At 41.5% G+C, this 27,187-nt stretch overlaps 1 protein-coding gene across 1 annotated transcript; it reads left to right on the top strand.

Annotated features, from left to right (window-relative positions):
* Positions 1–1,267: 1,267 nt before the first annotated feature.
* On the top strand, positions 1,268–27,187 carry CYRIA (CYFIP related Rac1 interactor A; the record flags this gene model as incomplete). The annotated part of the gene is made up of 10 exons (XM_080712070.1): positions 1,268–1,337; positions 13,046–13,167; positions 14,560–14,665; positions 16,709–16,845; positions 17,311–17,388; positions 17,562–17,678; positions 17,769–17,848; positions 20,610–20,736; positions 24,939–25,009; positions 27,124–27,187. The coding sequence occupies 10 exons, from the start codon at positions 1,268–1,270 to the stop codon at positions 27,185–27,187; spliced, it is 972 nt and encodes a 323-aa protein (XP_080568196.1).

Raw genomic sequence — 27,187 nt, 5'->3', positions numbered from 1 at the left:
GGTCTGAGAACAAGAGACATTTTACTCCTTACTTTAAAAATAACTACATTGCTGGGCGTGGTGGCACAAGCTTGTAATCCCAGTACTTGGGAGGCTGAGACGGAAGGATCTGGGTTTGAGGACGGCCTCAGCTACTTAGTGAGGCCATTTGCAGCTCAATGAGACCCTGTTTCAAAATAATGAATAAAAAAACTGGGCTAGGGCTGTAACTCGGAGGTAGAATGCCCCAGGTTCCATCCTCAGTACTGCAAAAATAAATAAATAAATAAATAAATAAATAAATAAATAAATAAATACCTCATCTTACTCAATTTTATTTTTTAAGTTGAGACTACAGACATATAACAAATGTATGTTTCTCTGTTGATTTGGCCCACCTCTATAGATATCTCAGGTTGCTACCTCATTGAAAATGACTTTTTGGGTATTATTTCTTTGCGTTTTGTTGTTGTTGTTTATTTGTTTGCAGTACTGGGGATTGAACCCAGGGGCATTCTACCTTTGAGCTATACCCCTAGCCTTATTTTTTCTTCTTTATTTTGAAACAGGGTCTCACTAAGTTGCAGAGGAACACACTAAGTAGCAGAGGCTGTCTTTGAACCTGCGATCCTCCTGTCTCAGCCTCACAAGTACTGGGATTACAAGCGTGTGCCACCACACCTGGCTGCCTTTGTGTTTCTACATTTGATGAATTGCTGATTTCTTTACCATCTTAATGTCACATTGTGAGAGCCTTTAATTTGGTTAGAAATTACACTCTGATAAATCTTATTTCTTACACACATCAAGTGGAATCCTTGAGGCTCTAAATTCATGTTTTCTGAACTCTGTTTCTCACAGCTTTTAAGAAGGTTATCTTTCTGGATAGATACTTAATAATACCCCCTTTGTCAGGCTTGCCCATTGGCAAAACTAAATATCATCTGTAAAGATTCAGAAAATTAATGAAGGGGAAAAGGAAGTTCTTGTAGAAATGAACAAAACTATTTCCTGCCACTAAAATACTGTTTCTTTTAGTGGGATGTACATTGGTTAATTGTTTATAGTGAACACAATACCAGGTGCAAGTGTATTATCCAGGAAGACCATATGAAATTTCTATCCTTGTCAGAATCCTTGTCAGGTTTAGGACAGATATCCCTAAGTTTTAGAGTTAGCCTCTCAGAAATATTTACCTGTCTTGAAGTCCCGTGGTGCTCATGCAAGTCTGTTCCTGACATTTCTAATGCCCTTTGTTTTTGTTTTGGCCTTTCCTAGGTTTGCTGGGATGGGAAACCTGCTCAAAGTCCTTACCAGGGAAATCGAAAACTATCCACATTTTTTCCTGGATTTTGAAAGTAAGTCCCCCAAAGAATGGTATAATTATGGAAACTTTTCACTTCTAATAGCTTGTTATTAAGGAAGCTTTGAACGTTTTTTATATGATACTTAAACAAAATCCAAACAGCATTCTGCCTTTCTTTCTGAGATCATTTCTAAAACCATTTTCCTTCTCTCTTTTTCCCACTTTTTGGGAAACCCAGTGGAAAATCTTTTTTAAAGTGTCCTTGGTGTCCTTTGATTTTAGAAGGGATCAGGCTTTGTAGGCCTTGGATAAATCATCATGATACATCCTTTCTGAAACTTTGGAGGAATTACTGTGTCACATTCCAAAGAAAAACAGTAAGCATATTAATTTGCACAGATGAATATAAAACAAATATCACTAGATGTGAAAGAAAAAGCAATCGATACCAGAAGTGAGGCCTACAGACTATTTTTATATCTCCTCCATCTGTTCTTTCTTTATTATTTGATTATATGAAATGATTTCAGGATTTTAATATCTGCCTTTTGTGCAAAAGTATATATCTACCTTATCCAACACGTTATGATGTTTTTCTCAGGTAAAAGTGGCTTAAGAATCACTACTCCATAAGCACACAGATGTTTTTTCTCAGTTTGCTTTATGGGTGAGCATCATATTGACGGTTATTCAAAACTTTACTCCTGTGTTCCTTCTCTTCTTAAATGATAATATCACACAAGTAAACACAGTTGAATGTCATTTTTGTTTCAGTATTCACATCTACTGCACACTTGAATCTGCTTTAAACTTTAATTTATCAAGTATTTTACCCATATAAAGAAAATAGTTAAAACTCTATCACATAGAGATTAAGATTCCTAAAAGATTGTTAAGTAAAAATGTTAGAAAGCCTTTTCAAGGGTCACTTAACCAAAATGTGGACACTCTTAGGTGTATCTTTTCAGTATCTTTGATGTGCTTACAATAGCTACTTGAAAAGGAAGAGTGTCCCCAAAGCCTGTGTATTCTGAAAAGAATAATCTGGATTAGGTTTACTGATGGATGTCTCACTTCTGATTTAAGTCAGTGTGGTGCTGTGGTGCTGTGTGGCTATTGTTGCTGGACTTAAGATGGATGGATAGAGAGAGAGAGAGAGAGAGAGAGAGAGAGAGAGAGAGAGATAGATGAATAGCCATATAGTTGTTGTTAAAAATAATTATAAACTAATGGTACATGATGGCACACACCTATAATCTCAGTATTTGGAAGGCTAAGATCAGAGGACAGAAGTTCAAGACCAGCCTTGGTAATTTAGCAAGGCCCTAAGCAACTTAGTGAGACCCTGTTTCAAAATAAAAGTAAAGTAGGAATGGAGATGTAGCTCAAAGGTAGAACACCTCTGGGTTCAATCTCAAGTACCACACACACAAAAGGAAACTACTAATAGCTTTAAGGAATTTTTACAGAATTATTTGCCTAATCTTACCACTCTTGTTTTACTATTTATATTTTAATACATCTTTCCATTTCTTTTCACATGCATTTTACATTGTTGCATCCAGTATGTGCAGAGGCATAAAACAATAATAAAATATATTCATTTCTTCATAATCCAGGGGCATATAAGCACCTGGAAGAGCTGCATGCTTGTTGATTTTCAAAAGCCCTGAATTCCACATGCACCTGCACAGGCTCACGTGTACCTACCAAATTCCAGTGACCCCCCCACCCCCAACACATACACACATTTGCCTATTTGGTAACTCTTGGGCCCATAGCTTTCCGTACATCCACAAAGATCAGTGTTCTTGGCCAAGTCTAATCATATTATATATATATATATATATATATATATATATATATATATATATATATATTTTGTAGTACTAGAGATGGAACCCAAGGGAATTCTACCTCTGAACTAGACCCCCAGCCCTATATTTTATTCTTTATTTTGAAACAGAGTCTCACTGAGTTGCAAAGGGCCTCACTAAGTATCTGAGGCTGTCCATGAACCGAGATCTTTCTGTCTCAGCCTCCCAAATGTTGGGATTATAAGCATGCACTACCACACCCACCTTCATAAAAACATTTAAAGTAAAAAAAAAATTAATAAAGCCTGCAAGGATAAAAAGTATTATTTGTGTGTGTGTGTGTGTGTGTGTGTGTGTGTGTGTGTGTGTGTGAATATGAGAGAGAGAAGAGAAGAAGAAAATGAGGAGAGAGAGAGAGACAGACAGACAGACAGACACTGAGACTGGGGATTGAACCCAAGAGCATTCTATGACTGAGCTATACCCTGGCCCTTTTATTTTGAAACAGGGTCTGGCTAAGTTTGTGAGTATCCCACTAAGTCACTAATTGCTGAGACTGACTCTGAACCTGTGATCCTCCTGTCTCAGCCCACTTGACAGCAAGTACTGTCATCACAGACGTGAGTCGCCATGCTTGGCTGAAAGCAGTGATTAGTTTTCAACTGGTATTGTTTGGAGCTCTGAGTCACCGCCCAAGGACTCCCCTTCCTACCTCAAGAGCAGGCAGGAGGAGTTGAAAGAGGACTCTGTTTCATCATCATACTACCAGGGTACTCTGGTCTGCTCAATCTTAAACTTTGCATATTTTCTTAACACTTAATTTAAGGAAGAATTACAGGGTTAACTAGAGCATTTAGAAATCTTGAATTTTGGTAATGTTCATGGTATAAAAGCACCTCTGTGTAAGCTGGGCATGGTGGCGCACGCTTGTAATCCCAGCATTTGGGAGGCTGAGACCGGAGGATCGTGGTTTGCAGACAGCGTCAGCTACTTAGTGAGACCCTTTTTTTAAAAATAAAGAATAAAAATAGGGCAGGGGCTGTAGCTTGAAGGTCGAATGCCCCTGGATTCCATCCCCAGACCCGCAAAAAAAAAAAAAAAAAAAAAAAAAAAAGAGATTATAATTTCTTTAAGACAGAGAAGTATAGATTAGATTTCCATGTCTGGTGTTTCATTACTAGGACTACAGTTACAAGATTTAAGGAAAATATAAAACTACAAAATCAGAAAATATATAAAATTCTGTTTATTTTCCCATCTATCCCCAAAACAATCTTGACTTTATTCCACGAATACTTTGAGAAGATAACAAAGTGGGCTGACGTCACATAGGTAATGATGGAGGCTCTGAGATGGGAACACAGGTCTCTTTAGCTCTCCTTCTCCCCTTAAGTACTCATCAAAGGCAGTATGTTAGGTTTTGGCGACCGTGACCCAAATACTTGACAAGAACAACTTAGAGGAGAAAATATTTATTTTGGTTTGAGGTTTCAGTGGTTCAGTCCATGGTAGGTGACTGTAAGGCAGAAGCATCATGGCAGCAGGTCATTGCAGAGGGAAGCTGCTCAACTCATGGCAGTGGGAAGCAGAGGGAGAAAGGAAGGGATCTTGGGCCTTTTGCCCAAGGCCAAACCTCCAGTGACCTACCTCCTCTCGTCATGTCCTGCATGCCTACAGTAACTGCCCAGGAGGTCCTCAGATTACTGATTTATCAATGGATTTATTCATTGCTGAGCTCAGAGCCCTCATGATTCACTTCTTTCATTCACTTCTGAACATTGCTGCATTACCAACACATGAGCTTTTGGGGGACACATTCCAGATCCAAGTCATAACGAGCAGCTTCTTGAAAGTACACAGCCACCCTTCTATTTCTGATTAGAGAGTTATGTCTTAGTCATCTATAAAAAAGAAGACAGCTCATGGAAAAAATAATTTTGGACTTTTTGATTCTAAAGTTCTAGGCTAGAGGGGTAGGGAATGTGGACTGCATGCATGATTTTCCCTTAAACCTATAGAGTTTAGGTCAGTCCAGTAAGGGTCTGTTGAGTGTGTTCATGGGCATCCACGTAAGCTGTGCCACAAAGGGATACAGCTAAACAACAGCAGGTCATGGCCTCATAACCTCTCGGGCTGTAGCGGAGAACAACATAGGCAAATAACTGAAGACAAAATAAAGTAAGAGATTTCAGAGAGGCTCAGGCTGGTATGGGAGTAAAGAAGTCAAAGAACATGCATATAGTTTTTCGAAATGGGAAGCTTCAGAAGGAATGGGAGAACTCTTCTCACAAGAGGTGGCATTTGGAATGGGCTTTAAAAAATGAGTCGCTTATGCTGCAGGCACAGATGGGGCAAGGAGTTTTCCAACAGATGGAAACAGTATGATTAAACGCATAGACACTGGAATAGGAAGGGTATGCTTGGAGAACAGCAAGAAGTCCAATTTAGACAGAGCACCAAATGCCTTTTGAGAATAAACGGAGGCAGAAGTGGAAGGCTAGCTCGGGTGAGACCATGACAGATAGAGTTGCCAGCAGAGGAGCTCGAGGCTCAAGGTCCATAGTTTCAGCTTGTCTTTAAAGAGAAGAGCCAAAATCCCTGTAGGAAAACAAGAGAGAAGATAAGACCCAAGCAGATGGAACTGTTAGATGCCTTTTATGCTAAAAGAGGGTAGAGGATCCTGGAAAGAGGCCCACTGTAAAGATGAGGGGACAACTTACTAAACTGAGATTCCTGAGGGCAGAACGTGAGCCCCACTTGGTGTTGTGACCAAGCACTTATCCTGTGTTGAACAGGAAGCACTGAGCTCCACATGAATCATCTGCTGATTGGGTGAAAAAAGAGGCTAGCAGGCCAAATCCAGGAAGTCAACCACAAAGCCAAGCAAGGGAAGGAGGGACGGGGAGGGATTGGGGTGGGAATTGGGTAGAGGTTAAATCAGTGATGTGTACATGTATGTACACACAAGTTGTTTAACCCAATATGATGAATGAATATAATGCACTAATAAAATTTTTTTTTAAAAGTATAAAACTTTAAAAAGAAGAAAAAAGATCTACCTTAGAAAGAAGCGCAGATTCTGAGTGGAACTGGAGAAATGTTCCTTAGAAGATAGTAGCTAAAGAGTGTTTTTCTTGTTTGACAAGCCAACACTTAACTAGCATAATAGGAACACTAAAATAATAGTAGGGTGGAGGGTAGTCTTATGAAAGAAAATCTAAAACCTCCACATCAGTGTACTAGCAAAAAGGCTGCAGTCTCCTATTCTTTCTGAAAAGAATTGAACCTGGTTGTCCTGAGATATTCTTGATGAGTCAGGACCACTTCCTTCTCCTGCAGATCTCTTTCCACCTGTCTTTTGAAATCTCTGCATTTGTTTAAGTTGTTTGGGGGAGGCCAGAGAACCTGGGAAGGAGAGCAGGGTAAATATCAGAAAATAACAGTTGACCAGGTATATTTTGGTTTAATACTCTCCTTGACAGAAGAAAACAAAACAAAACAAAACAAAAAATCCTAAAAGTGACCCAAGAAGCAATTTTTTGGTTTTGGTGGTACTGAGGTTCCTGGAAACCTTTCTACCTCTAGGCTACACTCCCAGACCTATTTTATATTTTTATTTGGAAACAGGTTCTCTTAAGCCAGCGCAGCTGGCTTCAAACCAGCGCAATCCTCTTGTCTCCATCTCCCAAGCGCGGGGATCACAAGCATGCGCCACCACACCCAGCCCGAGAAGCAATTTTTTTTATGGCAACACAGGGATTCTGTAGCAAAGATGCCTTAAAATTCTAGCATTTTTTTCCGAGCATGGTGGCGCACGTTTGTAATCCCCGCGCTTGGGAGGCTGAGAAAGGAGAATCGCATAGTTCAAAGCCAACCTCAGTAACTTAGTGAGGCTCTCAGCAACTTAGTGAGACCCTGTTTCTAAATAAAACATAAAATAGGTCTGGGAGTATAGCTCGGAAGTAGAAAGCTTCTGGGTTCCACCCCCAGTTCCACCAAATAATAATAATAATAATAATAATAATAATAATAATAATAATAATAATAATGAGGAGGAGGAGGAGAAGGAGGAGGAGGAGGAGGAGGAGGAGGAGGAGGAGGAGGAGGAGGAGAATTCTAGCACTTTTGCTTTTTAAGGATTTTATGTAAGCATGCTCACTCTGACCCTACAGGCAGAGAGGAGACAGGGACACGGGAGCCTCCCTCTATGTGACAGGAGATCTAGTTGGGTCCCAGAGAGTAAGGAGTTTGCTTTTAGGGTTTACATTCAGTGAATGACAAATTGGCGGTAGGACCCAGTCTCAAAACTCTATCCTTGGAGTGCCGCCACCACCCAGGAAACCCAGTGCATGTGACTGAAATAGCCAGCCCTTCCGGAGCCTTCACCCCGTGGCCCTCTTCTGTCCCTGGGGCGATAATTCCATGGGAGGGGCTGAGGGCTGGGTGTGCGATGACTAATATCCTTTCCAAATAAATACATCAGCCCAGTCACACTTTTACTTCCCCAGTGGACCTTAGCAATTTCATGCCTTTTTCATAAGCAGTTAGCCTGCTGCTATAAATCACTGCCATTTTACATCCCCAAATCTTAATAAGAGGTAATTATTTATGTTTCTGGTTCATCCTGAAGGAGCAAGGGATGGAAGGAGTGAGGAAGTAGGCAGGGATGATGGGCCGTAGATTGGATTTATGGCTTTGGCAAATCCTTTTTGCTATACCTTTCGTCAGTGTTTACCCAACAGTCATCCGGACACAGAGATAGCTATATATCCTCTTGATGAAATGCCAGGGCTCCTTTCAAAACCAAAGACTTTTCCTCATAAATTATATCTTCTCCTCATGTTATTTTAGGCTAATTTGCTTCTCTGTCAGATTCTCCATACAGTCCTAAGTAGGCTGTTAGGAGAAGTTATGTGTGTTCTTAGTGCTTTTGAGGACAGGATGAGTCCTTGACTAGTTTCCAAAGATAGGAACACTTTGATTTGACAGCCCTTTGCTAGTGTGAGACTTGCTGTTGCTCCCCATGGAAGGTTCTCCAAAGACCTTCCTGACAAGCAAAGCACATGGCCACCCTCTTCTCCCTTAGCACAGTGGAATGCTAGGCATTCGGGGTTGAGTAAGAATCAGACTCCTCCGCAGTGAAATCTTCTACCTTGCCTTCGGTGATACAAAAATGTTGACAGTTAATATTTTTTTGTCTTCTGCAAACTGGGCCAAAGGAGGATCAATGTATACCCTGAAAACACCATTAATACTGTCAATCTTAATGGGCGAGTATTTTTTTCTATTAAAAATTCTAGACACTTGTGATGTATTGAGTTCTTGACAATAAATGTACGCACACAAGGTCACAGTGCACAAGATATATTTTCATAGTGTCCACAATAGCAGGTCCAGAACTGCCTTAAATCATTGAGCAGATAATGGCTGGGAGACACTTATTCTAGGGCTCCTACAGGTATTGGTTTCTGAAATTGCCTGTGTAAATCACAGGGATTTTAAGAGCTTCATTGTGAGGCAGGAGTAACACTAGCTTTATGTAACGATGCTCTTCAATTTTGACGAAATAATTGACAATGATTAGAAGTTTGTAGTGTGGTTTTGAGAGAAAACATCACAGGAGAATTCACTGGCTGCAGTTGGAAATAAGGACCCATTTCCATCAGAAGAGTATCAGCGCATGCACGTGTGTGTGTGTGTGTGTGTGTGTGTGTGTGTGTGTGTGTGTATGCGCATGCGCATGTGCATGTGTGTGCCTTTCCTTGACAAAAGGTCAATCTGTGTTAAAAATAAAGAAGCAGAGCTCAGAGTTCATAATTCCTGTTCACTCAGCAAATGTTTTCAGAGGTTGTTGGTGCATTAAATACAGGAACCTTTTCAACCACCTTTTCTGCAGGTTCCTTTTCAAGGTGTAATTCTCTCACATCTGAAAACACAACAAAACACAGTGTGGCAAGATTTAATTCAGCGGTTGTCTTGAGCATGGCTTATGCACCAGGCAGTGTGCTTGCTAAAAGCTCGAAACAATATCAGAATGAAGCAAGTATGATTGGAGTCCTGTGTCTCGTGGATAAGATTCTCATTGATCAGTTCTGATTATTTGATCATTTAATTGGGGAAGAAAGCCGAGTGAATCATGACCTTCCACAGAGATTAGGGCCAATGTTAAATGTCACCTAGGGTTACACAGTCCTTTTCACCATTTGGAAATCGAGAATGATTGACTTGAGCTTCTCCCAGCTGTCACTCTCCACCTGAGAAACCAATGCCACTTGGAATCAGAGTCCCCGAAGAGCCTTGGCAGGGCTCCGCTACCAGCACTTGGGGTCTAATTATTGTCTGGAAGAGGAGGTGACTTCAGTTCAGTGACAGGGAAGGGGGAAGAAATCAGGTATCCAATAAGACTAACAAAGTATAGAAGAAAACGAGCCAACACATTTCTAAGCCCAGATGAAAGGGAGAATGATGGATTGGGTTTCTCCCACCCGCCCAGCACTGCGAAACAGGACCACACCAGAGACAGGTCTAATGGGACGCCAGGAACCCTGCCAAGAAAAGCAGTTTCCCAGAGAGGGAGCTGGGGACTGAGGGTCTTGTTTCACAGGCTCCTGGCTGCCAGGAGGGCATTGCTGTCTGCAGAAGGTGCTCACCACAGTCCCCCAGGTCCATTGATGGCCTCTGGGATGGAAGCAGTACCATCCTGGAGTTACTTATTCCACTCTCTGTAGTCACATCAGCATCCTTGACCATCAGGAAAGGTCACTACATCTATGATGGAGAAAGGCACTTACCTGTCTGGCCCCAACACCACTTTGAGGCAGATTCTCTTGGAAATTTTATTTGTAAGAGCTTAAGAGAGCCTCCTATTTTTAAAAAATACTGATGTGAAATCTTTCTCTTTTTGTGATTAAATGACCATCCAATGGGTTTGGAGGGCTTGATCCTCATCCTCCTCCCCTCCCCCTCCTCCTCTTCTTCTTTTTTTTTTTTTTTTCCTTCTGATTTTGCCAGTTCTGCTCTTCTAACCCACCTACTTTTAATTCTGCCTCGCCTTAGACTTTTCAAGTGGCGACTTGCTAAGATGGGGCCATGTGGCAGCCAAGGTTAGAAGGCTTCCTTTTCTGCCCTTCAAGCGCCATCATTCCTTCCCAGACTATTTCATAATTACATTCAGTAGTCTGAACCCTCAGAGTCTTGCTCAAAGGTTCTATATTGTCCTTCCTCTTCTCCAAATATCTTTTTAGGAAGATTATTTATATATTCTTCATTCAGCTTGTAATTATTTGATATATTCATCCAAAGAGAAAAGGAGTTGAATTAATGGGTACCTGATCTTTATTTATTTTCTAGATGCTTTCTTTGTGATTCTAGGGATTGAGCCCAGGGACATTCAGCCTCCGAGCCATACCCCATCCCTTTTAAAATTTTTATTTATTCATTTATTTTTTTTTGGTGCATCATAGTCATACATCTTAATGGAATTCAAGATGACAGGGTCTTGCTAAGTTGCTGAGATTGGTCTTGAACCTGAAATCCTTCTGAAGGAGCCTCCCAGATGTTGGAATTGCAGGCATGCATCACCACACACACTTGGCTTGTTTCCTAAGCTCTTTAAACTTTTTTTTTTTTTTTGGTGGGGGGGGTCGTCTCTGACACTCTTCCTACTGCGAAATCAATGGAATTTCCCTGGAATTTGTTTCACCAAATGCTTTCTACAGCTACAAGTTTCTTAGCCTGTGGGTTTTTAGATTTCTGTTTAAGACAATTCACATAATTTCAAAACAAAAAAAAGTTGAGGGAAGCAAGAAAGATAAAATACAAAGTGATTCATATCATTGGTAACATCTTATCTGAGGACACCTTATGTTTGTGGGAAACAAGGAACAGGTGTACAACATTAAAGAAGTAATATATTTCTTTTCTCATTCTCTGTCCTGAGCTAGCCTGTTTTCTATCCTGGCACCTCTTTCCTCTTCCTCTTCTACTCAGCAATAAAGAACAAAATCATGTCATTCACAAGAAGATGGGAAGACTTGGAGAACATTATGTAAAGTGAGATTAGCCAAGCACAGAAAAAGAAGGGACATATGTTTTCTTTAATATGCTCAAACTAGGGAGTATTAGGGATACAGAGAGACTCCAGATAATGGAGGAGGAACCTCAGCAAAGCCAGAAAGGTAGGGTAGGGGAGGAAGAAGGCTGAGGTTAATTAATGGAAAAGCTACATTTGAATATGTGTATACATGCGAATATAACATCGTTAACCTGGACACAGTATTGGGAGGGAGGGAAAAGGGAAGAGGGGGGAGGGCACCAAGTACTGTGTGAATATGTCATTGTCAGCATGGTCCACATCATGATGTGAGACTGTAGTGCACCAATTAAGTAAACAACAAATCCTCTCATTTCAAGGAATAGAATCATTTCTAGAAAGTATGGTTTGTGAAGTGTCTGGATACCCTGTAAGGGTCTATGATTTTCTTTCTTAAGAGAGAATTGCCATACACTAATAATGAATGGGACCCTTCATTTTCCCGGAAAATGTACCATTTTCTTAGGTCTTAGGCAGAAAGGATCTAGTGAGGAGAGTAGTCTAAGAGTCTCAGTGGGCATCACTCCTCGGGGTCTGACTTGGATCCTGTCATTGGAACAGCTGTTGGCTGACGGGGGAACAGCCATCAGCCCTTAGCCTTGCAGGTCAGTCCTTTGTACCCCCACAAAGACTAGTGAAAACCAAGATTGGGATCTATAGAATGTGAGACCAGGTACTGCTCTATCCTACCCCTTCCACCAGTGAGATCTGCTGAGGGAATCCAGTGTGTTAGGAACTGGGTAGTTGAAGATGGAGTTTCTGAGATGACCTCTGTCTTCTCTGTCCCTTAGCAGTGTCCTTGTTTTACATGGAGAGACTAACTCTTCCACCAGTCCAGGCAGCCAACCTATTTTACAGCTATTGTGAAAGAAATAAAACCAATATGGCCTACCTCTCAGCCTCGACTCGCAGCCCCCATGCAATGCTCCTGTAACAGAGGAACGAGAACCCAGAGCTATAAGAGCCCCAGGCAGGGCATCAAGTGGAGACTCACAGAAGAGTTCAGGGAGTGAGTGCTTTGTGCTCACTGCAATACAGCCTGCATTTGTAGGAACTCGACTGTGTCCCTTATTTCTATGGGTGACAGTCACAGTCAGAACCAATGATGAATAGAACAGGTGTCCTTAAAATGAGCTCCCTGCACATCTTTGCCAAAACTCTTGGATACATTTTCCTGTTCAGTGCTATGTCTTAATGCTATTTACATGTCAGTGTGTTCCAGAATATGCTACTGACATGGCCCCAAGGCTTAATTACCCAGTTTTTATACTCCAATCCAAAGATTTTCAGTCATAACAGAAATATCCAGTAGCCTCTTCTACTAAAAGAGAGGGATCCAATATAATGGTTTTGTTTTATAATATGAAAGGAGGTACGTGGCCTTGTGGTGAGGGTCGCTACATAATACTGTTAATACCAATGAACTCTACACTTAAACATGGCTAAGGTGGTAATTTTTATGTGTATTTTGCCACACTAAAACTAATAGTTTTTTATGTGAAAACAATAAAAAGGTTGACTCAAAAAGACAGTGTTTACTTTTTCCCACCACCCAGTGGACTTCACAGCTTCGTGCTCTGTAGAATTAAAGAAACAGATGAGTATCCAGAGTGAATTCAACATGCTAGTTTGGTTTAATGTGTGTGGAAAGATTGTTGGACGTGTTGAACTGAGTCATGGGCAAAAGCTGTGTCAGTTTTCCCTTCTTGGTGGCTGAGTACGTTGAAGAGTAACTGCCAATCCTATAGGAACCAGGTAGAAATGCCTAGCAGATAGAAGTCATCACCAATCCTTTTTCACAGCTCCTTGTAAACACCAGCCTCTGTGTCTCTTGGTTTCCCTGCTGCATAGATGCCCAGCCCACGGAAGGAGAGAGAGAAATATGGAACCAGATCAGCGCTGTCCTCCAAGATTCCGAGAGCATCCTCGCAGACCTGCAGGCCTACAAAGGCGCGGGGCCGGAGATCCGAGACGTATGCCATGATGTTGAGCCATGATATTGAACTGACAACAATCTGAAAGGAGAAGGAACACACACACACACACACACACACACACACACAACACACACACACACACACACACACACACACACACACACACACACACTTCTGTAATAGTCCTAGGATTTTTTTAGAGTACTAGGAAAAACAAGGAGTGCAATGTGTCATTAAGAAAATATATGAATGGCCCCTTTTAGTCTGGTACAGTAATAGGTGCAAACAGGCTGTGGACCATGTAAAATATTAGCCATTCTCCCTCCAATCCTGCATTTGATATTTCAGGACTCACATTTAAGCAATCGTGTTAGTAGATTTAAGGGAAATACACATATAAAGTCATAAGGTCCAGTATGACATGAGCTTTACAACATTTTGTAAGGACTTTGTCTGGTTCCAGCAGTATCACACCTGGTCCCATAAGCCACCATGCTTGAAGCAAACTCTGACTCTGTCATCTTATGTGTCTTAAGAGATTTATTTTTAATGAAAAGCAAAATAGCCAAAGCCAAAAAAAAAAAAAATCATCAATTTGACTTTTCAAACTATGCAGTGCCTTTAAGGAAAGAAACTTTATAATTTTTTACTCGAAAGCATTAGGTATTTTTTATTGTTACTGGTCTTTGTTTCGTTGTGTTTGAGATGGGGTCTTGCTATATTGTCCAGTCTGGGTTCAAACTCCTGGGCTCAAGCGGTACTCCTGCCTCAGTCTCTAGTATAACTGTACTGCAGGTGTGCGTCACCAAATCAGTTTTGTGGAAAGCACCAGTTTTGTGGAGATATCAACACACACATGTAATATACATATACTACTCCCACTGCCACCATCCCTTGGAAAACTATCCCACCATTATCATAACTCTCGGGGTGTTGAAACCTGGACAAGATAGTGTTGCTCAAAAGGCAACAGTCTATTAAGTTGTTTTCCTACTTAGAATCCTTCATTTACTTTAGGTAATATAGGTAACACTACAGATTATTGGGAATATAGTACTTGTTATAGAGAAAGAAAAAAATCTAAAGAATTTGTACAATGTGAGGAACACTAACTTTAAAAGAACCTGTGGTAATGAAGTGGACAGAGTTCTTCCATCTCAGATGTACTTTTCTGTGTTCGAGATAACAGAAACACGTAAGATGATGAGACACTTACCTGTAAATTCAGGTCCTTTGTGTTCAAATGCTAAAGTTTCAGCATGAGCATCTTGGTGACAGTCTAGTTAATCATTGTCAACTTAAGTAGTACCCACTGCAAAGTACAGAGGGGACCACATTTTTTTTTTAACTAAAATCCTTTCTACATCTTAGTTAATTATGATGTGGTGCTTATGACTTTCTCAAACAACTCTACCATGGTTTTTATAGGCAATTCAAAATCCTAATGACATTCAACTTCAAGAAAAAGCTTGGAATGCAGTGTGTCCTCTGGTTGTGAGGCTAAAGAGATTTTATGAGTTTTCCATACGGCTAGGTGAGTGTGTGTTTACAGTTTTCATGTTCTATGAGTGAAGGTCTGTTTTGCCATTTGAAACGGAAGCAGAAACAGCTTGGCATATTGGAAAACGTCCCACAACCATCAGCTGTGTCTTGGGAGGCCATTCATGAACAAAAGCTCTGGTCATTTCTTTGAATGAACTACAGAGTTTCTTGCCCTGAAGTTCTTGGCATGCCATGTCTCTACTGGCATGTTGAAAGTGGATATCCCTCTGGGCTCATCTATATCCAACTCTGAATAGTCTCCTGGAGGTTTATCTCATTTCTGAGTAACAGTGAAGCTAGACGACACAGATTACCTGCTAAACCCCCCAAAATCTTAGCTTGCAGGAGTCATGTGATAAGTTTAATAAACTAAAATGTAAGAAAATGAACATATAATCTTTCCTGAAGCTTTTAAAACTATAAAAACTGTAGCGGCACAGGATGTCTCTGCAGAAGCAAGAGTAAAGCCAGAACTGAATGGCAATAGGCTCGCTGTGACCAACTATGGTGTATGATTATCCCCCACAGTAAATCCATATGAGGTTTCACCAGTTAATATAGCATTATGTAGAATGAAAAATTCAGTGGATATGTTCTACTTGACTTGTCCCATAAAATAAATGCCACATTTTAAGAGGAAAGAAATTGAAATACTCTGGGGAAATAATGGCCATAAAGTTAAGAAGACTAGAAGTTGAGGCTAAGAAGGTAGTTGAATGTTCCAAACCAGTTTCATAAAAAATTCAAATCTGTTTTCTAAAGTGTATATCTAAAGCAAATGAACTGAAATCACAAGGAATCCAGTTTCGGCTCAGCAGAAATCCATCATTTAGAGCAGACCATGATACAACTGGCTGCTTCCAAAAACAGTATACTCCCATAAGTGGAAACATTTAAGAAAGGCTAGAGGCATCCCTTGTAAAGATGCTGTAAAAGGCACATTGGGACTATATACAGACAATGTTATCAAACTGTAAAGTGCTGGATAGTAAACATTTGAGTCTTGTGGGATGCCCTGTCTCTTCTGCTATTACTCAAATTCTGTAGTCGAAGCACCAAAGTAGCCTTAGTCAATACAGAAGGAATGAGCATATCTATCGTGTGTGTGTGTGTGTGTGTGTGTGTGTGTGTGTGTGTGTGGTACTGGGAGTGGAACCCAGAGGCTTTTCTACCTCCGGGCTATACCCTCAGAACTATTTTATACTTTATTTGGAAACAGGGTCTAAGTTGCTAAGAGCCTCACTAAGTAGCTGAGGCTGGCTTCGAACCTATGTGATCCTCCTGTTTCAGCCTCCCAAGCGTAGGATTACAAGCCTGCACCACCACGCCCAGCCATATCTATCATTTAATAAAAGTTTGTCTACAAAAATAAGCAATGGACCAGATTCAGCCTTTTGGCTGTGGCTTATCAACCACTGTTGTGAAAGAGCAGTTAAATGACTTTATGCTGTTAAAAATAAGTTGAGATAAGAACCATAGGGAATGTTTGGGAATAAGAAAGTAGAAGGAATGCGATTCTTGTAAGAACAAAAGTAGAGATAAATATAGCGATGGGGTTGCAGAAAAACAATTCTGGGATTGGGTTAGAGCATAGATGCATGGAAAAGCTAGACTAGGCCCAGGGTTCTTTCTCTGAGTGGGGAATCTAGTCTGTGTGTCCACATCTTTCCCATTGTCATGTGGATGCTCAGGTGCATGATGCAAAAACACTTATCTATGGTCTTCTGGCAGTGTCAGGAGTTGGGTCTAGTAAATGCATAGGCTCAGCTTAGAAAGCCTTTTGCGCAACCCTGTGGTTAGGGTGACTTCTGCAGTGGAGGCGGCCTATTCAGGCATGGGAAATTTCCCTCTTCCTCATCCACATGTGTCTCATTTTACACAGTGATGGGAAAGCACATGGAGAGGAAAGATCTATAAGGGGTGACACTGAGACTGTTAACTGGGTCTGAGAATTGTGCCTTTTGAAGAATCCCTGGGTGACACCTGAAAAAAAATATATATATATACATATTTTTTTTATCTTTTTGACTTTCAGAAAAAGCTCTCCAGAGTTTATTGGAATCTCTGACTTGTCCACCCTACACACCTACCCAACACCTGGAACGGGAACAGGCCCTGGCAAAGGAATTTGCAGAAATTTTGCATTTTACCCTTCGATTTGATGAGCTGAAGGTTAGGTGAAATGTGCTGGGAAATGGCACAAATTTGCACTGAATACCAGCTGCTTGTAGGTCTTCCGCTGGCCCTGTGGGGTGGGGGTAGAGTAAGACATAGCCTCTTCTCCCGGGAGAGATACCGACTGCAGAGAATATTTTCATTCCATGTGGTAAAGTAATTTAAGAGGATGATTTATATTTGGAAATTCGAAATCTGCCAAATGCAATAAGAGAAAACCTTTTCAAGTGTCTGTTCCTTATTGAGAACAAATATACTTTCCCCGAAATATAGCCCACAGTACAAACAGGGCATATTTTAGAATAATGAAGTTCTGGGTCCTTATGTTAACCAGAAGTTCTTTGACTCTTGAATAACAAAGAGAGGTCCTGGCATCTTTACAGAATCTGGTGTCTGGGCTGTAATGCTTGGCTCTTCCTGATGCTGAGAGATGGCCTTCTTTTCCCGTCTTCTGAATTTCAGATGAGGAACCCAGCTATTCAGAATGACTTTAGCTACTACAGAAGAACCATCAGTCGCAACCGCATCAACAACATGCACGTGAGTCCCTGGGTTTCCCTGGTCCACACGTCTTTTTTCTGCAACTCTGGCTTTCTGCACAAGCAAGGCACAGAGAGGACAGAATCCTTGTCTGTACTTAAGTTCCCAGGAGAGAATATTAGGGGAGTTTTTAACATCTTAATAACGGCATCTTCTCTTCTTATTTTCATCAGCTAGACATTGAGAATGAAGTGAATAATGAGATGGCCAATCGAATGTCCCTTTTCTATGCAGAAGCCACACCAATGCTGAAAACCCTTAGCAATGCCACAATGCACTTTGTCTCTGAAGTAAGTGAAGTTGAGCAACAAGGGTTTGGGGTGTTTTTTTTTCCTTAATTGTGCATAAAAGCTTAATTTCCATTTGTGTCTTCCATTTAGAACAAAACCCTGCCAATAGAGAACACCACAGACTGCCTCAGCACCATGACAAGTGTCTGTAAAGTCATGCTGGAAACTCCGTAAGTGCAATCAGAGTTCTACTCATGGTTGAGAATTCCTCAGGCTGGGGGCCTGTGAAGACTGTGATGATGATGATGATGATGATACTGATGTTGATGATGATGGTGGTGATGATGTTTATGATGATGATATTGATGGTGATAATGATGGTGGTGACGATGATGATGATACTGATGGTGATGATGATGGTGGTGACAATGATGATGATATTGATGGTGGTGATGATGATGGTGGTGATGGTGATGATGGTGGTGATGATGATGGTGGTGACAATGATGATGATATTGATGGTGGTGATGATGATGGTGGTGATGGTGATGATGGTGGTGATGATGATGATGGTGACGATGATGATGATATTGATAGTGATGATGGTGACAATGATGATGGTGATGATGATGATGATGGTGGTGGTGGTGGTGATGATGGTGGTGACGATGATGATGATATTGATGGTGGTGATGATGATGATGGTGGTGATGATGGTGGTGACGATGATGATGATATTGATAGTGATGATGGTGACAATGATGATGGTGATGAAGATGATGATGATTATGATGATGGTGGTGGTGGTGATGATGGTGGTGACGATGATGATGATATTGATGGTGGTGATGATGATGGTGATGATGGTGGTGGTGATGATGGTGGTGACGATGATGATGATATTGATAGTGATGATGGTGACAATGATGATGGTGATGAAGATGATGATGATGATGGTGGTGGTGGTCGTGGTGATGATGGTGGTGATGATGATATTGATGGTGGTGATGATGGTGACAATGATGATGGTGATGATGATGTTGGCGATGATGATGATGATATTGATAGTGATGATGGTGGTGGTGACGATGATGATATTGATGGTGATGATTATGGTGGTGATGATGATGGTGGTGATGATGATGATGATGATATTGATGGTGATGATGGTGGTGATGGTGATGATGGTGGTGATGATGGTGGTGAAATATGTGCCATTTGGGCTATTGTGCTTATATGAACATGATTTAGATTTCATAAAGAATTCTTCATGGTAGGTGTCATAATATAGATACAGAAGTTGAGGCACAGATTGCTTGATTGACTTCCCCTAGGCAGCGTCTTACATGGCAGAACCAACACTCAAAGATACTGCAGAAAATATATATGGGTCAAATGGGGGGATGGCTTAGATGGATGAGGATTATTGTAAATATATTGCAGAGAAAATCTGAGATACTTAGAAATAAGAGTAGAAGTGATAAGACTGCTGCAACAGTGATACTGGATCTCTCCTCACTCCATCCCCTTGCAGTTTCTTTGTACCTAGTTACTAGGTGCTAGGTTTAGAAATGGTTGTGGTTAGCTGGGCATGATGGCGCACACTTGTAATCCCAGCACTTGGGAGGCTGAGACCGGAGGATTGTGGTTCATAGACAGCCTCAGTTACTTAGTGAGGCCCTTCACAACTCAATGAGACCCTGTTTCCAAATAGAGAATAAAAAATTGTGCAGGGGGTATAGCTCGGAGGTCAAATGCCTCTGGGCTCCATCCCCAGTCCTGCCAAAAAGAAAGAAAATGGTTGTGGTTGTTAGGTGTGGTGGTACATGTTTGTAATCCTAGTACTCAGGAGACTGAGATAGGAAGATCACAAGTTCACAGCCAGCCTCAGCAACTTAGTGAGGCCATCTGCAATTTATTGAGATCCTATTTCAAAACAGAAAATAAAATAAGGCTGTAGTGTAGCTCAGAGGTAGAATGCCCCTAGTTTCAATCCCAAGTACCACATACACACACACACACACACACACACACACACACACACACGGTTGTGACTTTGGGGGATGAAGCAGCATAATTGTAAGGAAATCTAAAATTCTGGATTACAATTTAATCTGTACCCCATAATGTGCCTGTGCATGAGTGACCTAAGCTCCCTTGGCCTTCATAGGTTTCCTTGTCTAATGAAGTCCTGTAAGATCATCTATTTAACAAACTGTTTGATAAGTCCAAAGGTCTGAAGAGTGCCTTAAAAAAAATCAATTCTCTGTTCAAATGTAAGAGGGCAATCATTTCAATATTTCACTTATATCAAAGACAGAAATAGTAAGCCTCCTTTGATAAAGTTAAGATTTATCAAAGACAGAAATAATAAGCCTCCTCATTGTGGGGCCAATTCATAATGAAATAGATGCTCAGAAAATCTCTAAAATTGGCCTGAGTTATCCGAGTCATCAGGGGCCTTATCAAGATAAGTGAACAAAATTTGAACTCCACAAATACTCGTGGCTCAATGAATGGTACATAATTTCTTTGAGGTCTCTTTGCCAGTCCAATTCAATCTGCAGCCTGTGTCTTAACAAAGGAAGTTACTCCGACAGCAGACACGTGAGCTGCCCTGTAGAAACGAGCCTGATTCTCTTGCTCTGTAATGAAGCCATCATTCTCGATAATCTTGGACAGCCAGAGGGACCTGCTATAAAATATTCGAGATGGATGGGCGGGGAGCGATGCACCTGAGGAGCTGCTGCTGAAGGGCAGAAGTGAAGAGAATTTACTGCCCTCTAATTTACCTTATTTTTGCACTGAATTGCCGGTTGAATGGATTCAAGGAGAATTATCATCGTGGGTCTCTTCAAGAGCATATTAACCCGGTTGTTGCAGGCCTGGGATTGTTCACCAGTGAGGCTTAGATGAGTGGCCAGTTGTGGAGCCTGAAATGCTCATGCGCTGAGGAGGCAGTGACGCACTGTCGTGTCTTCTGTCTTGCAGGGAGTACAGAAGCAGGTTCACCAGTGAGGAAACGTTGATGTTCTGCATGAGGGTGATGGTGGGTGTTATCATCCTCTATGACCACGTCCACCCCGTGGGAGCCTTCTGCAAGACGTCCAAGATCGATGTAAGGAGAGTTGCACGATGTCCTTTCCAAATAAGAGCCCATACTTGTTGCCAAGGAGACAGCTGCCCGCCCTCCCTCCCTCTGGCCTTCATCCCCGAGAGTGGCCTCTGCAGCTGCGATCCCCCTTGTGGCTGAGCTTCCCCGAACAAGAAGTCCGCTCTTTTTCACGTGCTGATGATGAAATATCCATTCTCCAAAGTATAGCAAGGATGCTGAGATGCTGGTCCCCTAAGCTTTGGTAATGCTGTCCCTTAGACATAAGCTTCACTGACTCAGTATTCTCTACAAATATACCAATATAGTCTATCTTATCTGTGTCTTGATGTGAAAAGAGTTGGAAGACACTGGGTGACAAATGCCAAAGACCTTTCAGCCTTCTCTCCTAACAGTTGCCCTACTCGATTTTCTGCCTCTTCAAGTTATATGAATATGCATGAGCCCCTTCCCCTGCCCAGAGGAACCTTTCTCTCTGATGGGTCAGTTTCTTTGGGGAATTCTTCAAATGTCACTTTATCTCATCAGGGAGCATATTTTTCTGTACCCAGAATAGGTAGACTTCTCCTTCCCCTCTCATCCTCAGAGCACTCACCAGTTTGTATTTTCTGACCTTCCCACAGACTCCAAGGTTTTCGACAAGAACAGGGTCCATCTGTATACCTAATTCTCTTCTTATTGCTTAGCATCTATCACATAGTGACAGCTACTCAATAGATGCTCTGTAGAGTTTTTATTGAATGAATGAATGAATGAATGATCCCAAAAACTATTTGATTTGAGTGTGTGGCTGCCTTTCTGTTGATTGTAGGCCAAAGCACACTTCCTCTTATCCCAGAATTTGCCAGCAACACTAGTTCAGTAGTGTATCACACGCATTAATTTAAAGCCTTTTTAGCCGGGCGTGGTGGCGCACGCTTGTAATCCCCGCGCTTGGGAGGCAGAGACAGGAGGATCGTGCAGGTTGGAAGCCAGCCACGCTGGCTTAAGAGACCTTGTTTCCAAATAAAAATATAAAGTAGGTCTGGGAGTGTAGCCCGGAGGTAGAAGGGCTTCCAGGAACCCCAGTCCCACCAAAAATAAATAAGTAAATAAATAAATAAATAAATAAACCCTTTTAAAAATAATTTTGTTGGTGCATTATAGTCTCACATCATCATGCATTTCATAGTGCTAGTCGCACACATGCGCACTGCCTTGTGCAGAGTATAACCCCTTGGTCCTAACTTACTCTGACGCGGCTCAGTCTGGGTAGCATGGTCTGTGTTCACTCCATCTGCACAGAGCAACATCTTTAATGCATTAACGTTGTTAAGAGGAAGTCTGATGCCCAGAGCTCCGAGTCTGAAGAATGCAAGGAAATTTATCAATGAAAAATACAGCTTGGATCACTCACTTGGAGGTTCTGGGTTCCTAGCATAGCTAAGCATAGTCTTTCAAGATTTTTTATTATAAATATACCATGACACAGTATGTCAATTTGGCAAGAAAGTAAATAGTTATTGTATAAAAATGAAATGTAGTGAAGTACAATATAGAAAATTAAATTTATCTGATAATCTCGCCATAGATGGATGACCACGGCTAATATGTCTCTGTATATGTGTCCTCTTTTTTTTTTTTTTTTATCTGTGTGGCACTTAGCAAATTAGGGCCCTGCTATATACGCTACTTTATTCATTTGCATAACAATATATTATAAACATTTTTCATACCAATAAATATGTTGACTATATTCTTTGTGAGGTCTCTAAATTTTCAAACTACAGATTGAGTATAAATATCTCTGTGAATAACTCTCTCAGTATCATTAGGCTGTGGATTGAATTCATTACCTGGTACCCGTAAGACATTCTCATTTGCCGCAGAATTTGTAAACTTGTCACAGAGTCAACAATTAAAAATATATGGGGTACAATTTTGCCTGATACCCCAACCTTTATAAAGCTTGGCTTTGCAATTTGTAAGCCATCCACTGAATTTTTCTGTTGATGCTGTCAGCAGCACATAAAGTTAATCTTCAGACTTTGTCTTAATGAAGTTTATTTGTTCCTGCATGTTAAGAAAGGCATGTTCGTATTAAACTTACATGTGCCTCTAAGAAAGTTTCGGGTTTACCCAGTACACCACATATTTGAGATGTGTGTCATCTTCTTCGATTATTTAAAAGGTAAGACACCAGTGTGCTTCTAAGTCAGCAGTTATGGACACTGGGTTTATAGGTCCTTAGGGAATCAGCATGAGCTGAGAAGAAACAGGTGTTTATTTGTGGAGCCCTGAAAGAGGTGCCATGTATACACACACAAAGGGTTTGCAGGATAGACATGCAGAGATATTTAGAGACCCAGGTGAAGGAGAAATCAACTCTGCTTAGGGGCAGAGACAGGATGATACCTGAAGTGGGCCTTGAAGCAGGTAGAGGATTGTCCCAGTCGACAGAGAAAAGGAAGAGTGCTTCAGGAAAAGGAAAGCAAAGCAAATCCAAGCAAAATGCCCAAGGGGACAAACCATTTAGAAAACAGATGCCAATCTTGGGTGCCAGAAAATATGGGTGGGAATAAAATGGCGTTTTCAGACAAATTCCTTGTAATTGTAAGAAATGGCCTTAGGGGTTGTCTTTCTTTTTTCTTCTCCCTCATATGCTATAAGTCGGGTTGACCCTCCTGTCTCTCTCTGTTCTCTGGGTCCACGGTTCACAACCTCTGGAGCTCTCACTGCTTCTCCTGTTCTCATTCTCGCTTCTTTCTGGTTCCTTCCCATAGTAACCACATCCCTAGTATGTCTAACACCTGGCAAGTGTGTTTTCTACAAGTAAAAGCCCCCGAGTCCCTGCCATCGTCCACACTAGATCTGGCCCCGACGGCATCTCTGACAGCATCACATCATTCACACCCATGGCTTTAATCATCCTGACACAGAACCAGAAATTCCTCCAGTGCCCATTGCTCTTCCACCTCAGTCTCCATCTTTGCTCACTGCCTCTTGGGTGTTTTACAAGAATACTTAGCACACCATGAGCATGAGCTTCTCTTTCTCTCTTCCCACTGGACCATGAGCTCTAAGCGAAGAGGGACCAAATCACTGCATCTCTGGGCCTGATGCCACCCCAGGACCAGAGTGGCACATGCCTGGAATGTTTATTGTCCCTCCCAGTTCTGTACCCATGACAAGCACCTCTAACAGACTATGACATTCTTTCTTGATGAGCCTATGTGATCCCAAATGATTCCCAATCCTGTTCTGTGGTTGCCTCCCACAATTTATAGGGTCTTATAAGCCTTTATGGTAATTTTTATTACAGCAGAAGTGTTTCCACTGAAAATGTTCATGTGACCTCTTATAAAAGAGGTCTTTAGTACAACCAAATCCAGTGCATACAGTATATAAACTTCTGAGTTTAACCTGAGTGATTGTCTTCTTTGAAGAATCCTGCTTTGCAGAAAGAAAGGAAAAACCATAGGATATGCATAATATAATGTTATCTATATAAATTTAGTAGTCAGAAGGGGATTTCTGGGGTTGTGGACTTCAGCTGAGAACTAACAAGTGTTAAGAATCCGCCAAACAGCTGGAGGAAAGAGAGCATTCTGGGCAGAAAAAAGCATAAGATTGATTTTACAAAACATTTAGTAAATCTCAACTAAGCACCCAGTAGAGAGCTTGCATCCTTGCACCTGCTCTGAGTACAAAGCAAGAAAAATCACTCTTGAGTGTTTATCTCTCAAAGTCAGTAAAATGTGGAGTTGCAGTACAGTATAAAAGTCAATAATGATGCAATCATACGGAACTTTCTAAAAGTCCAAAGGAGTAGCTCCCCAGCCCTAGAGGGTAAGAAAGCCTGTGTTTTATATCTATGGGCAGAAATAATGTAGCTGGGCCTGGTGACACATGTTTGTAATCCCAGCATTTGGGAGTCTGAGACAGGAGGATCCAGGTTCACAGACAGCCTCAGCTACTTAGTGAGGCCCTTTGCAACTTAGTGAGACCTTGTTTCAAAATAAAGAATAAAAAATAGGGCTGGGGTATAGCTCAGAGGTAGAATGCCCTGGGTTCCATTTCTAGTAACACACACACACACACACACACACACACACACACACACACACACACAGAAATAATGTGATGTTATAGATAGGTATTATTATGCATAGATATCAGAATGGACAGAATTACTAGGATATTAACAAATATTGTGCTCTCTCCTCTAGATGAAAGGCTGCATTAAGGTGTTGAAGGAACAGGCCCCAGATAGTGTGGAGGGGCTGCTAAATGCCCTCAGGTAAGCCAGCACTGGGTCCTGACAAGAGCCAGCTGCCCCTTCAGAGCTGTCACAAATGTGGGTGCTGTTGAGACCAAGGGCCAGAGCACTAGTCTTAAATCCGTACATATTTTAATATATTCAATCATCTTTCCAACAACCTCGGAGGTCAGCGCCATTTGATCACTCCCCTTTTACAGATAGGAAAAATTGAGATTCAGAGGAGTCAAATAGCTTGCCAGACCTCACACAGCACCAGATCCAGCTAAAACCTAATCCCAGATCTGGGTGAGCGCACAGGTCGCCAGCTTGACCCTTGACCATGCTGCTTTGTGATTAGCGAGGATCCCCCAAAGGAGAGATTGTTGGGTCTCAATTCCCGCTTCACTAGTGGTTCCCAAGCCCAGCCGCACATGAGAACGATGTGGGGAGTTTCTCGAAACACTGATGCTTACATTCTGGCCAGGATCAGAAGAGTCAACTCTATGGGCCAGGAGCTCCGACATCTGTTTTGTGTTTATTTGTTTATTTTTGTTTGCGCGCTTGTTCTAAATCTCCCCGGGTGGTTATATGTACAGATACCATAATTGAGAGTCCTTCTCTATGCCTAAGTGTTTGACCAGCTGGGTCTTGTTCCAGCTCTTCACAGCTAACAAGTAATGACCAAGCATCTCCTCCCTTCCAAAGGATACATGAGTTTAATCTACTTCAGGGAAAGGATTCTCATTTTTAAGCTGTGACGCATCTACAGGAATTAGTTCAATCATACTAGTGTGTGAAGTATCCCGATACTGGATTGCAATCAGGAAGGCTTATGGTCCCTTCTGTCTCACTTTCTAATTTCCTTCAGTTCCTCTCCACGTTGTACATGTAGTAAGTATCTGATAAATTAGAGTGGAATTAATTAATGCACTCCCACCTGTGTGCAACACTTATGTTTAATACTCCATTCCAGTCACACTGTCACATTTAATCTGTACAAGTCAAAGAGACATCGGGTGGACCTATTATCCCCATGTAATAAATAAAGAAACAGAGACACACATGAGCAGTCTAGACACTGAGGTTGCTGGTGTTTTTCTGAGTTGCTAAGTCATCCTTCAGAATCCCTGTAGGATTAGTATAAGAGCCTTACAAATTCTATGAGTAGCAGGTTTATCCCACTAGTGCCCATTTCACACCAGGATGGATTTCTATCCACAGTAAGAAGATTTAATGTCTGAATTCCCCTTTCTTTCCGGTCTTGTTCAATTAAGCAGAACTTCCTTAAGAGCAGGCACCATGGTGGGCTGTGAGGACAGTGTGAATGTTGGGATTGTATCTCCTAAAGACATGTCAGGAGGTGAAATGAGCACATGAGCACAGGTTTCCAGGCCCAGGTTCAAGTCAAAAGTCACGCATTGTTTACGGATCATAATCGTCAGCTTTGTGAGCTGGAGGGGGTCACTCAACATCTCTGAATCTGTTTTCATTTCTGGGAAGTTAAGCCTGTTACTTCACCTGCAGAGTTACTATGACTAAATGGAAACTTCCATAGGATATCCAGAACATGTTCCAGATTTTATTGCATGTTAATATTTTTCCCTTTGTTTGCACAAACAATTTCGGCATCAGGTTAACAGGAGACAGCAGCCTGCACAATTTTTTTAAACAATTTTTTTTGCTATGTTTGCCTACATTTGTATCCCCTTGTGATGGCAATGAAGACGTACACTGTCACAAAAGTGGAGAGCCATGATGAATGTTTGCAGTTTGAGGCAATTCATATTTTGAAATTCATGACTCCCTTTAGGATAGCTTCGGTGGTCAAGAGTCTACACCCAGTCCTACAGTCTGTCACTCTGAAAAAATGAGGTTGAGCGCATCTCCTCTGTGTAACTATTTGATTAGGCAAACAAAAAAATCTATTTGGTTTAATAACCTTCATACAAAATTCCTTGGGAAGAAAGAATCAAATATTAAACCTGTCGGAGAAGAGAGGGAGCCCAGACCTGTAGCCCGTTGTGTAAAGAAACGAACCTGAGTGTTTGGTTTATAAATGCCAAGTGTGTTTCCCAAATCGGGCCGCTGGGTCACAGAAGCTTCCCCGGAGCACAGGGTTTGTGCGCTGACCTCTCCACTCTCTCTCCATTCAGGTTCACTACAAAGCACTTAAATGACGAGTCCACTTCCAAACAGATTCGAGCGATGCTTCAGTAG

The sequence above is a fragment of the Muscardinus avellanarius genome (assembly GCF_963383645.1).
Source record: "Muscardinus avellanarius genome assembly, chromosome: 15".
NCBI classification, from domain to species: Eukaryota; Metazoa; Chordata; class Mammalia; order Rodentia; family Gliridae; genus Muscardinus; species Muscardinus avellanarius.
The sequence above is the reverse complement of the archived record's forward strand: the minus strand, read 5'-3'. Positions and strand labels throughout refer to the sequence as shown.